Source organism: Vanellus vanellus (assembly GCF_965231255.1).
Source record: "Vanellus vanellus genome assembly, chromosome: 7".
Lineage (NCBI taxonomy): Eukaryota > Metazoa > Chordata > Aves > Charadriiformes > Charadriidae > Vanellus > Vanellus vanellus.
The window spans coordinates 22,926,864-22,940,400 of record NC_138912.1 but is presented as its reverse complement, the minus strand read 5'-3'; the positions used below and the strand labels follow the sequence as shown (position 1 = coordinate 22,940,400).

Sequence of the window (13,537 nt, the reverse complement as noted above, 5' to 3'; positions counted from 1 at the left end):
GATGTTGACAACAGAAAGAGCTATACCAGTTTAAAATAACAACTGCACCCATCACAGCCCTCTTTCCCCTTCCTGTTTCCCCTTCTTGTCTTTATTTTCACCAGAGGCTGTGGCCCACACAGCAGAACCAGTGGAAAAGAGCATGTGCTTGGCTGCGTCAGCGAGACGCAGGACCAGGATCTCTGCTTCAGCAGCTTAAGCTGCTAGTCCCTGAACTTCAGGATGAGGAGGAACATTTATACATCTCACTGATACCTACCACAAAGACAGTAGCTGCCAGCTCATGGGTGAAATGCAGAGTCCCCCTTATAACACAGAGATAACATAGTTTATCTGACCACGTCTAGAGCATGCTACAAATCCAAAGTGTATTTAGCTTGCAGTTCTTCCACTAACGTTCAAGCAAACATGTACCACGCTATGCTGACCTCAAGCTAAAACCATGCCTGGCTATTATGGTTCAGAAATTGCAAGCCAACTCACTATAATTATTTGAGCTCTCAGTTAGCCTGAGGGTCTCACTGACCTACTGGTCAATTTGTGACAGGATTAAGTGTATAAACCTAAATAACTAGCTGAGGTGCACAGGAACAGGACAGAGACAGAAAAGAGCTTCTGAGGAAGATGCAGGCTTCTGCCCACCCAGATAACAGACACTGTGTACATGACCAAAATATCAAGAAAGAGGGGCTGGAATAGTTCACTTCAACCACCTGTCCCAGAAGGAGACAAGACATACTGAAAAAGCATATGCATGGCTGATGATTTTTGAGGGTGCCAAGAATCACATTACATCTGTCACTGATTCAAGTCTTCCTGAGCAACCGCATACAAGAAATATGAACATCCATCTTGCTGATTAATTATGTCTCCTCTTGCAGTATCTCCTTGCTTCAATTTAAGCACAATGCACAACACTCGCATGACAGAAAAGACCATCCACATAAAAGCCCACAAAGCTGGAATTCCACCTAAGAGAGCTGAGTAGCTGCTTTGGAAACCTCCCACCAGGAGATCACTGTTTGACTGAAGGTGTGGTTCTACAAGTGGCTTCAGTAGATCTAAACCGCATTACTACTTGAAAGGGCAGCCCTGCCCTGCCCTGCCCTCCCTCTCCTTCAAATAGTCTCTCTTGGAATACCACCCTTGCAGTCTAATGCCACACCAGATCATCCAGACAGATGAAAGGTGGAGAATGAGGCAGACCACCCTCTTTTGCAGCAGTCCATGCTAAGGTCAGCCTACGCCACTTGATTAAACTTCCCCGTGGGAAACTCAAGACCTCAAGTCGCTTTTGAAAAACGTGTTGAAAGCTTTCTGTGGTAGTAATAGCCAGCCATGAAAATCATACAAAATGCAACCCTAGAAACAAAACAACTGTCCAAGTGCACAACAAAGGTCTTTTAAACAACGTGAAGACTGCCCCACACATCTCTTCAGACCTGCTCTGTAAAGCATCTTTGGTTTGGCCACACACTTCTGCAAAGATTTTACAGAAGTTACTTCAGCTGTTCCAAACTTGGAAGAAGCCATCAGTGATGGTCACTGGGCTCTTATTTTAAGCAGGCGTTTTAAAGCCTTGCAGCTCACATTGGCATACTTAGAATTAGGTTTAGTCACTACCTTAAAGCAACCTGTGGGGAGATTATCAGAACTACAAGCTACAGAGAAATATGATTAGTATTTGCGACGTGCGTGAAGTCCATTATAGCCTGACGGTTCCTAACCACACCAGTTTCTATACTTTGCTAGTTCTGGGCTGTCATTTCATTGCCTCTCTCTAGAAAGCTAGCATGCACCTATGCTAGCACTGCTTGAATCTCATACTGTCAGGGAAGACAAGCTGTGAAGTATTGCTCTTATTGTCCATAAATTGGGACTTCATGAAGCACCCTGATGATAAACAATGCATCCATCCTGCAGCTGGGAAGACTATTTCAACTGCTCGATCCCATTTGCTACAGATGGATAAGGACATTCGTACATTTCTCTCAATATCACCTGGGGGCTTAGTTAAGGTTTCTCTGATGGCTTAAACCAGCTCTCTCAAGTCTCTGCATTTCCAGCATCAGTCGTTTATAACCATACTAGCATCTGCAAGGGAGGTCATGCTACCAGTATGTTCTCTCAACCTTAACTCCTGTGCAAGAGCGTCACAGTTTCCCCTCCTTGACAGGCAGTGAGAACCAGCCAGGCAGCAGAGCTCCCATATAATGAAGCAGACTCACTGCACCCAGAGGGCTGACTAATACCTCACCCGTTCCTCTTCAAAGAGCAGGGTCAAAGAAGCGTATCTGCTATTTCAACACAATATAACAGAGAAAAATACAGTTTTAAGAATTCACTTAATTTTGCCCCTTCAAAGAGGGGGAAAAAAAAGGAGCGAGGTAGGGAAGACTGCAGTACAGCAGATAATCATGCTACCTCGTGTCTTCAAGATCACTCCAATAAGCTGGCAAAAATAAAAGCAGGATGTAATTCTTTGAGATAGACTACACAGAACATATTCCTCCACAGACCACCGAGAGCCAGAAGTAAACACCAAATGGCCCCCAGCTTCACGTTTCTCTGTCCCTTTAGGTCTGTACATCGATTCCTGTCCCTTCCTACCGCCAGCTTGCTTCCTTTACTGTACTTCTGATATCCAAACAGACTAAAGATGCAAGCAGAGACCACAGACTTGGCACAGGCGTCCACATCCAATCTGCAGTTTCTAGAACCTCCTAAGGGCCAAAACGGATCTTGCAGAGAATGGCAACTGCATGCATGGGAACTCTTCAAGAACGTTGTTAGGACATGGGACCACAGTATGAGGGCTTGAAGAGATCCGCCAGTGAGGAAAATACAAAGCTAGGATCCCATACAGACAAGTAAAGAGACTCCAGCAGGGCTAGAGGAACAGCACAGTAAGTTAAAGATGCATGAACTGGGATCTGCTCACAAGCTGGAAACTCAGAGATATAATATTAGCTCTCCAGCAATATAACAGGTCCCAAAGTATCATTTTCTGTAAGGCCAAAGATTAAGCAGGTAGTTTCACAGAGGCATTGATCTGACATATCTTCACGATCCTTCTCTAAGATGAGCAGGGATGTCAAATTAACTCACAGAACTCTTTTTGCCTGCTTTATTTCCAGGATTTATCCCTTAAGGGGGTGGCACAACTTTCCTATAAAGTACTTGGCCATGTCATGCCTCTTTCTAGCAGGATTACTTCCTGCATCCAATGTGTCCTCAATGGCCATGCTTTATGAAATTTTACAAGCAGCACAGGGAAGAGCTGCTACAGCATTCAGGTCTTGTTCTGCCTCCACATGCAACAGCAAACTCCACAGGCACTGGAAATTATGCTACAACACTCCCTTCTGTAGGAACATGTTCCCATGCAGGACAGAATGGACCCATGGGGAGGGAGGTTGCAATTCCCAGTGTATAGCATCCCCTTCACTACTGCCTCACCTGCACATCTCAGTGTTAGGCTGACAGATTAGTCCTGACTAAAGTACCACCTGCCAGAAACAGACACAGCACCCACAGATACAGTACCTGCTATTGTCAGAGTAATAGTTACCAATGCCACTGTACAGTAAAAAGCACCCACATCTCAATGAATTGTTGTAGTAGGCACCTTAGATAAGATCACTACTGTCCTATGCTAAAGCGTACACCTCTGTTACTGTCTGGTGGCTTTTGTGGTTTCTAGTGAAAAGTTGCCCTTAAAAGTATTCAATGTGAGTTAACATAAGAGTGTTCAAATTTATCCACAAAAGCCACAGATTGTTCTTCTAGGTTATGGTATTTGCTTTGTCATTCCTCAGGACATCTCAAGCATAAGGGCAACACACCAAATAACACTGGATTTCACTGTGCTTCTGTCCCGAAATAGTTACACGGTAAAGCAGGTCATAAGTACATCAAGGCCTGACATGGAGCTTGTCCGAGCAATCAAATGAACAAACTCTGACACCCTCCCACAGAAAAACTATTGGCCAATGAGCTACTCCAGGAAAATCCTGCCTTTTGGCAGAAATTTCGAGATATATAATGAATAGGAATTTATGTACCATCACTGAACAGATCATCTATCATTAACCCCCAAAGTAACAGGAGAGACGTTCCCGCCAAACTTAAAAATTCATTGTGAATTTAGGGCTCTAACCCTAAATGGCAGCGATGAGCAAAAGTTAGCAATCACCATAGTTACAGAAATGTCAGGCTGAAGGGAATCTCCCACATACTACCACATCATCCCCCTGGGTTGAGACACACTTGAGAACATCTTATGCATCTGTCCAACCTCAAACTCCTTGTAGCCTGTTCCAAGGTTACTTTACTTTTACAGCTTGAGCCCTGCACAGGACCACAAAGACGATTAAGGGAACACAGCATCTTTCATACGAGGAGGGGCTGCAAGAGCTGGAACTCTTCAGCCTGGAGAAAAGACGACTCAGGGAGATCTTATCAACATTTACCTAATGGGAAGGAATGAAAAAGAGGGAGCCAGACTCTTCTCCATAGTGCCTACTGACAGGATAAGAGGCAATGGGCACAAACCGCAACACAGGAAATTCCATCTGAACACAAGAAAACACTTTGTTTTTCTGAGGGTGGTCAAAGACTGGAATGGGTTACTCAGAAAAGTTGTGAAGTCTCCACCTGCAGAGACATTCAAAACCTGACTGGGCATGGTCTTGGGCACCCTGCTTCATTCAACCGTGCTTGAGCAGCAAGGCTGGACTAGATGATCTCAAGAGGTCCCTTCTAACCTGAATGATTCTGTGATATGCTCTCAAGTTTCATTCGTAGTTTCATCAGTGCATCAGAAGAAAGCCAGGAACTTAATTCAATTTCTTGACATGTACAGGAGGGAGAATGATAACAGCTTATGCTGTTTCTGTTACGCTATATCCCTCCCAACAAAAGCGCACTGCCTTGGTCTCTGGCATCCCTCGATGAGCCGCTTACTAGGTGGAGTAACATTCCAGCTCTTCCTCATCTACAGGGCTCCAGCAAAATTCTCATCTTCTTTCTAAATGCCCACTGTCCTCCATATTCACCACATGCTCCCTTACACCCACTTCTGACCCTCCTATTTTGCAAGAAGTTTGCTGGTACTGATCTCTTGTTCTTTTCCATTTCATTGCGTGAGAGCTCTGCTCAGCCAAGGCTGCACTCGTCCTTCGACAGCAGGGTTCATAGCTGCCCTTACACTCAGTAATCACCTTAGCGATCTCAGGCAGATGTTGACTCGCCTGTTTTTTTCCCCTGCAAGAGTTTGCTTGGGTACAGAAAGTTCAAAGTCACTGATTAATTAGTAAATGCTTTTAAAAATCAACTTTTAAAGCAGGAAATTTGAAAATTTTCAAGACAACATAGGTAGGAGCTGAAATAAACCGGAGAAGTTGAAATGTGCATAATAAAAACAGATCTCAAAGCTCAGTTGACAACACAGGAGGAAGAAAAAGGTCACTGACTCCAGCTGTGCAGCACAGGCTCCCAGCTCCCCAATACCCACAGCACAGCATGCTGTGATACCACAAGCCAGAGAAGAGGGCTTAAGCAACAGGCTGTTCTCTGCACCCTGGCTGGTGACTACACCCTGCCAGACCTGAGCTGGCTTGTACAGTGCCATCCTGAGCACTTCCACATCCTTAGCACAGTTACCGCAGAGCCTGAAAAACTTCCCCACAGATAGCAGGAGTGCCTGCAAACAGAAATCTGCAAACAGAATGTCCTTTGTAGTTTCACAGGATTGAGAAACTGTAGAAGTAAAAATGTCCTATCTACAAGAGAGCAAGAGTCAGTGTCAGCACATAGCTAGTTCTCAACAAGGCTAGATGAGTGGTTCCTCATTTCTGAATTCATACTGAACTAACAAAAATTAAAATAACTTTCAACGTGTGATGTCTGGGGGTGTCATATTCTCATGATGCACTAAACAAACCACAACCTAACAGCTGCACTATAAGCAACAGCATAGCTTGAACAGGGCCAGTGTGCAAGCTCTGGAGAGGTATCTGCCCTCAAATGTGTCCTGCGTGATATGCTCCACTAGCTCAGGATTCATCTATTAGGAAGCTGAAGTGTGGTCATCTTTGCATCAGGCTTAGTGCTGACAGCTGGAAATACTGGTGGACACATGTGGACAGAAGTGCTTCCCAGAGGAAGACACCCAGACAAATAATTTCAAATATGGTCATAAACTTTCTCTGCTAAGTGGTGTAGGAATTGAGGGCTGCCTTACTCAGGAAAAGTTCACAGTCTGCTGTAGAGAACAGACTTAAGTGAGACCTTCTAAGAGCTCCTGACTTCAAAGTCTTCATCTAAAATCCCAACAATTAAGTCCTGGGAGCAGAGCACAGGCTGTCTTTCTCTATGGGAGAGGTCTGCTATCACAAACACTGTTACTTTAAGTCACTCATGCTGGGGTGGGCTGCAACCAAAGTATAAGGCAGATGCTAATTTTTTATTACCAACCAAGAAGAAAGTTTTCACAGTTTCACCCAAAAAGGGAACTATGTAACACCTGGGGTTGTCTTCGCTTCAGAGGAAGCATCAGAACATTTGCATTTGAGGCCATTCACAAAACTTGGTCTGTAGAGTCACGCGATGGAAGAGGTCACCTTGTCATTTTTTTTCCCCACACAGAGGTAGGATCTGATACATTCATCCAAATACTTTTGCCATGAAGCCAGCCTATCTTAAGTAGGTTCTTCCTCCACAAGATTCAGTAACAGCGGATGGCTTGCCTTGGCAACTGCTCTGATGTGCGTGAAGAAAGAGCCTGACATTACCCAACTCTTGTATGCAGCTGACAGCTCGCATCAGGTAGGGCTCCTATACAGTAATAGAAATTCTGAATCTTTGTGTACAAACTATTTTGAAAATGCTACAGTAGATTCCACAGCAAATGAGGGGTTTTTTTAATCTCTTTTTTCTCTCAGTCAAATATTTTCTAAATATACTGAAGTCAGTTTGAGATCAACATATGCTTGTTCAAGTGAGAAAACAGAAAATAAGCTGATTTTTTTTTTGTTATGTAGAAACAACAACAACAAAAATCCAAAGCACAATCTCCCTTTCAAAACACCATTTACATAAAGCCAAAGCACAGGTTTTTTTCAGCACATGCTAACTTTCAGCAGAGATGACACCTCTGGAGAAGGACTCTGCATCCAACTGTGAAAAATCAGACTGTAGTCCCTTACCCCAAAGAAGTTTTGCCATAGATGTATGGCAGCCAGCCCACTAAACAGCCAGGCATACAAGACGTACTTCCCCGGCTGCTCAGACAGACAGCATAGCGCTACCAGTAAGACTCACCTCTGGCCCCGCTCAGGGTGGGCTCTGAGAAGTGCTGGGAAGATCCAGCACCCAGGTCCCCCGGGCACTGCCCCCAGCGTGCCAAGGGGCAGCCAGCTGTACACAAAGAGAGCTAGCTCACCTGTGGAGAACCACTTGTTGAAGTGGAGGAAGAGAGCCAGGTCAGCTTAATACAATTCATTGACTGCATCTGACATCAAAGAGAACGGAGGCAGCTCTTTAGTTGACCAGGCTCTGCATTCAGTGCACCACTGCTAATAGATACGCTTTCCCAGCATAAAAATCAGATTTTTGGTGCTTACCTTTGATAAACAGTTTATCCAGAGTAGTTTCTAGCTGATCCATTCTCACACCCATCCCCTTTCCCTTCACCTCAAATTCTCTTTGATTTTTAATGAGCCCGAAACAAGCAAGATGGGTGAAAGCCTCTCACTAGCAGGGATCCACTTGGCTACGTAAAACCTCCCACTACAGCCAGTCCATCTAATGAAGGACAGAGACATGCATGCTTCCCGCTCTACCCGCAGCCCAGGAAGCAGGAGCATTTCCTCTGCCCCGTGTTGTGCTTTGTGCACTCAGAATGCAGCAAGCCAGAAAAGAGTGTCGAGAGCTGGCTCCGGGAAGAGACTTCAGGATCAACATCCCTCCGTAGTCTCACACACTCTTCAGCTACACTAGAACTTACTCCTACTCTGGCCTAAAATAACTCAGACAGTCGTCAGACATGTTAAGTAAAACCATTAACACCAGTAATCCACGAAGATGTTTTTTAAACCTCCCAAACTTTGAAAAGCATACTTAAAATCAATAAAATATTGGTGCCATGCTCTAGACCCAAGTTTGCAGGAAAACAGTAACTAAACGTTTACTTTTGCCAGAAAGTGCCAGAAAAGCCAATTTAATCTCTGGTCAGTTTTATTTTTCAGAGTACAAAAGCACAGCCACTGTCTTCTTCCAGGCTGCAAGCAAAGGAGCCAGACCACTTTAGCCCTAACTTACCTGTTGGGAAACCAAGACATTTTAGGGGTGTTTAAAAGGGAGATGCAAACTTTAGTTTATGCAGGTTTTTAAAAAGTACTAGGAAACATCTATTGTGACCTGGTTACCCGAGAATGCCATTTCCAGCACAATCCCCGAGTCATCCTTTTTCAGGAGGACTGTTTTGGCCAAGATCATGACTTTCAAAAGTTATTTTTACTGTGATAAATTTGTCATCATGATTATTGCCATTGTTATCCTGGCATAAAGCACCTTTATGCGCACAACACCAGACACACTACAAGACTGCACTGCCTCATTTATGCCACTAAACACAGATAAATCTTAATTCAAGGTGCAACCACAGGACTCCAATCCTGCTAAGGCTGACAAAGAACACTATAACCCCTAAGTATGGCAGTGTCATAAAAACATCCTGACCATCACGACTCCCTCAAGCTCTCTGCATTAATTTCAACAGAAACTATGAGAAAGGAGTACCACACACTCCTCTGGAGTTTAGGAATATTCACTGATAATGTCTCCTAAATTAGATCAGGAATAAAGAAATTGGGTTGCAAAACTTCCTAGTTTACAAGGCATGTGCAATTTGCTTTTCTTTCTATTTCAGTAAAATACGCTACCAGTGTTAAAATAAGGTTAAACAATATCACGTATCTCCCTCCTCCAACCCCTGACCAGGAAGTGTAACGCCTTGGCTGCTACCTTACCTTCTGAGATAGCCTTCTTGACAGCTGCAAGGTAAGCATCAGGCTCATCATCATTTGTGAGTTCTTGCCACTGAGACCAGTCCTTGAAAAAGGTCAAATAGTCATCACAGTCTGTAACACCGCAGAACAGCTTGACTATTTTGTACGGGGGCCATAAAGCTTCCTGAAGGCTCTGCAGGACGGGAGGGAGATAAAACCTCTGCACCAGCTCAGCAGATAGCAAAAGGATTATGCTTCGACTTCTGTTGAACAGGTCCAACTCCTGGTGGGAGATGGCAGACTCGCCTTCCAGTTGGTAGCTCAGAATACGATGCTTTCGAATGTGCCGAGTAAAGAGGAAGAGGTTCTGGAGGTACTGACACCATTCAGTGGCGTCACTTGCATATACAATCAGCACATCGTATCCTCCAGGGGCTCCTGTAGAGGTGCAAGATGATCACAGGGAGGAGGATTAAAATCAAAGCAAGAACTGACCCACAGCTTTGCAGCAAAAAATCCACAGGGCTGTCCCCATAATTCATGTTAGAAGCTCCAAAGCCCTTCAAAAGAACAGTAGATACATCCAAAGTGAGGTGTTCACAGCAAGAAAGCAATTCTAAGGGTGGTTGAACTCCTACTTGTATTTAACCCACTAAAATTGAAGTAGTTTTTTCATTCTCAAAAATCTTCCTATGAATAAGGGGATTTCCTGTGTAGTTTCAAGTGAAACAAACCACATGTGGAGATTTACAGATTTAAAGCATGTTGATAGGAAAAACACCCCACAAAAACCCCATCTCCAAAACAAACTAGCTTGAAAGGGGGAGTTCATCTTTGCGTGTGAAGTGAAATCATTTCAGGCAACTATAGGGTCTCTGCAACACAACTGCAGACCATTACACACTCAAGTGGAATATACACTAACCATAGCACCCTTAAAATAAGAAAGGCCTTTTTTTAAATGAGGTCCCACAGGAAGTCAGTATAGCTTCCATGGTGTTAGACATTCGCTCTCATTGCAGCAGAAAGCAAACTGCCTGCAAAATACGCATGCAACTGAAGGGTACGCCAGCCCCAGTGCTCGCAGCACAGCAATTCTATCATTCAGGCTTCAGACGCTTTGCAAGCCTGTGTTAGAGTCCTTCCCCAGAACCGTCATACCAAGGTTTCCCAACTATTTTGGCATGACAAACCCTCTCTTCAGAGGGGGAAAAAAAACCCTAATACAACAGTGGTGGGAATAACACAGCCCAAAATACGCTCACCAAAATTGACTTATTCCATAATTCTCTAGAGACAGCTCCTACCTACACACTCCTGCATTACTATGATCTGGAATGAAAGCACTTTTAAAACCGTTTCCAGCTTGCTAAGATCACCTGCAGATTGAACGAGTATGACATGATGGAGTGCTCTCTCATCAATCTCAAGAAAACTTTTAAGTCTAAATTTAAATTTTCCCATTCACCTGCGAAGGCGTTTACCCAAATTTGAGGATTATGGCTCTGGTCCCATGGTAAATTTCAGTGCTGAGCATTCCAACTCTTATTAGCAAATTGTCATCTTCTAATTCCAGTTTGACTCTTTAGAAGTGTCAACATTTCCAAACCATCTCCATCCAGAAGCAAGCAAAGGCAGATTTTTCTAATTAAAGTAGAAGGCAATACCTAAAATTTGGCATGCCAAAAAGAGCATCTGCAGAGAGTGAATTTACCAGAATTGAAGATGACCGTTTTGCAGTCACCTTATTAAAATTCAACCAAAATTGAACATCCTCCAAAGACTCCATTCTGTCACCTTCCCCAGAACCTTCATTAAGCGATGAAGGCTGAAACGATGTCTAGGCTACAGTACCCCAGCTCTAAACCATACAATTACCAACTTCAAACTGCAGTTGAGCAGAAGTGGTACAGTTCAGAAGTAAAGCGTGGAAATGTGCTCTGTGCTCAACCAATAGCATTATGGTTACCTGCATAAATGGAAAGTCTCTAGCAGTGGAAGGATGATGCTCTAGCTGTGGAGAACATAGACACTGCAGTTCAGCAGTATTCACTAAGACAGCTGCACGTTTCTGTGTGAATACAGCTCTTGAACCCCAGATGAAGGCTTGTAGGAGACAGCATTCTCAACAGAGGGGATCCAGCAAACTCATAAAGCAGACAAACAGACCCAAAGTCTTGGGACCTTGAAGTTAAGAGTGCAGAACTACTGTGAAAAAAGATGGCTTTCACACCCATAAGAACACCACTATCGCCAAAGTATCGCTTCTGGCTGAACACCACCTGACAAAGATGACAGAATCACATGGGCAGAAACAGGAAAACCAAGCAGAATTCAGATCAGTTGTTTTATTCTAGAAAGGCAGGAGTACCAGAGACTTCTGCTCCCAGTGCCACGTGTTGATTTACATGCAGCACAGTGGGAAAGGGCAGCACAACCATCTACCAAGCTGCACTGCAGCACAGACAGCTGAGCTCAACCTTGTCCAATGGTGAGATGATGCAGTCCTACCCTGGCATTTTCTGGGAGAATTCCCACCTCTGGACTCTGGGGAAAGCAGCAGTGGCCTCCAGGGCATTTTCATGTTCTGTAAAATGGAACACCTAATCCTACCACACATTTTTAAAAAGCTTCTGCAACTAAACCTGTTAGTAAACAAGCCCTTCTCCAGTCTTTCAATGAAAGGAAGCAGCTGTGCTTGGAGAGGGCGCAGTGTGGGGGAGTCATTGATTTTAAACGTGCACTGAGCTGTAGGAGCACTAAGTGTCCAAGAAGCCTTGCTTCTCTGATATGTAGGCAAAAGATGTAAATTTGACAGACTCTGCAGGTTCCCTGCCAGCATTTATATGCCCAGAGACAACATCACCCAGAGCAGCGTAGCCACTGCAATCAATAGGAAGGAACTTCACCTAGTGTTTAGGAATGGTATCGATTCCCTAGATAGCACTTGCTCTACCAGCAGCACACCATTCCCCTTAAGACAGCTGTGCGAGCTTCCCCCTGGCCCTCTTACCACAACTCCTGTTGCCTTTTACACTTCTAGGATAAACTGAGGAACAATGCTTTCAAAAGTAGAACTGAGAAATAAAACTACTGACTCCACTTTTAGAGCCAAGGAAATTCTCCATGTTCATAAGCAAAAATACTGGAAGTGGGTCTTGAAGAGCTAAATAAGCTTAAGTTAGCAACGTGACTGTTTCAAAGAAAACAAAAATCAAGAAATAGTTTCAATTGCAACATCCCCTTTTAAAAGAAGCATGACACATGACTCACTTTCCTGGATCATGCAATTATTTGTCTAACCAATTACCTTCTCTGTCCAGTCCTCAGGGAAAAGTATAATAAAGGGAGAATAGAGAATGTTTCAGGGAGTTTTTCCCAGAACTCTTCACTCATCAGTTACAGGCAAAAAACTCACAGAGAAGACTTCAAAGCACAATGTAAACTGTGCCTATTGTACACATACAAAGAAATCCCTAGGTGAACACCAAGCATTTTATTTCTTTAAACCCTGACCCTAGATGGATGTTTTGACAATGTGTTTGACAGGGTGGTTTTGGAAAAACAAACACAAGGAAGCCTTCAATTCAAGTAAGAAAGATATGAAAGATATGAAAGATATGAACAGTATACGCAATAGCAAGATGAAAAAAGATTTGTGCCAGCCAACCATTTAAAGAAATCTTTCATGGTCTCAAGTGTAATCTAGTTTAAATTTTAACAATACCTTGTTTCTGCATTCCTAAACCTAGGGTATAAAAGTGACTTTCGCTTCTGTTTACAAAATGTCAGCACTATTAATAATATTGCAGAGCATGTTTAACTATTTATTTAATAGAAAAACATCCAGCTGGTGTTCTCTTGCAGTTTGCAATGATAAAACATAACCTTTGGACTCCTTTCCAGCTGTAACTGCCTCTTCAGTGTTTAGTTGCCCACTCCATTATACAGCAATGACAAAAGCCTGATGAGATTACAAACCAGCACTGTAGAAATGGCTAAAACCTCTAATTGAGGTGTAAGGGCCACAGACTAAATAGCACAAGAGACAAAACATGATACAAAATTTTCCCTAGCTTATAAACTGCACATAGAATGAAAGGGGATGAAGCAACTCAGTTAAAATCACTGAAGACTCATGGCAAGAGAATAAAAGTATCCTACTGTGATAGACTATATCGTGCCTTCATAGTCCCTCTCTGAGAAGCAAAGAAATCAGGCTCATCTCCAGACCACGTTTGGGAGTAGTGAGGTGACAATCTTTGAGTTCAGAGCAAACATGGGATAGTGGTTTATGGCCATATCATCAGGTTATGATTACCATTGGAATAGCTAAAGAACACCGCGGGAAGCTGGCATATCAGCTCTGGGTAACACTACATCTTGCCCACTTAACTCTTCCCAAATTTGAATCAGATGTCATCAACTGTTATTACCTGTAATTTCATTCTACAAGCCAAAAAATTTGACCTTTTTCAATGTATAGATCATAAATAGTTTTCCATTGTACTTGTGGGTCCCATAAA

The 13,537-nt window shown here is 43.4% G+C and overlaps 1 protein-coding gene across 1 annotated transcript in view; it reads right to left on the bottom strand.

Annotated features, from left to right (window-relative positions):
• The window catches only part of PIK3AP1 (phosphoinositide-3-kinase adaptor protein 1), a gene marked incomplete at its 5' end in the record, with an annotated part of 46,615 nt that overhangs the window by 30,300 nt on the left and 2,778 nt on the right, over window positions 1-13,537 (bottom strand). The window contains one exon of the mRNA XM_082486439.1: window positions 9,033-9,449. Coding sequence (XP_082342565.1) covers window positions 9,033-9,449 — 417 coding nt within the window. The remainder of the gene's footprint in view (window positions 1-9,032; window positions 9,450-13,537) is intronic.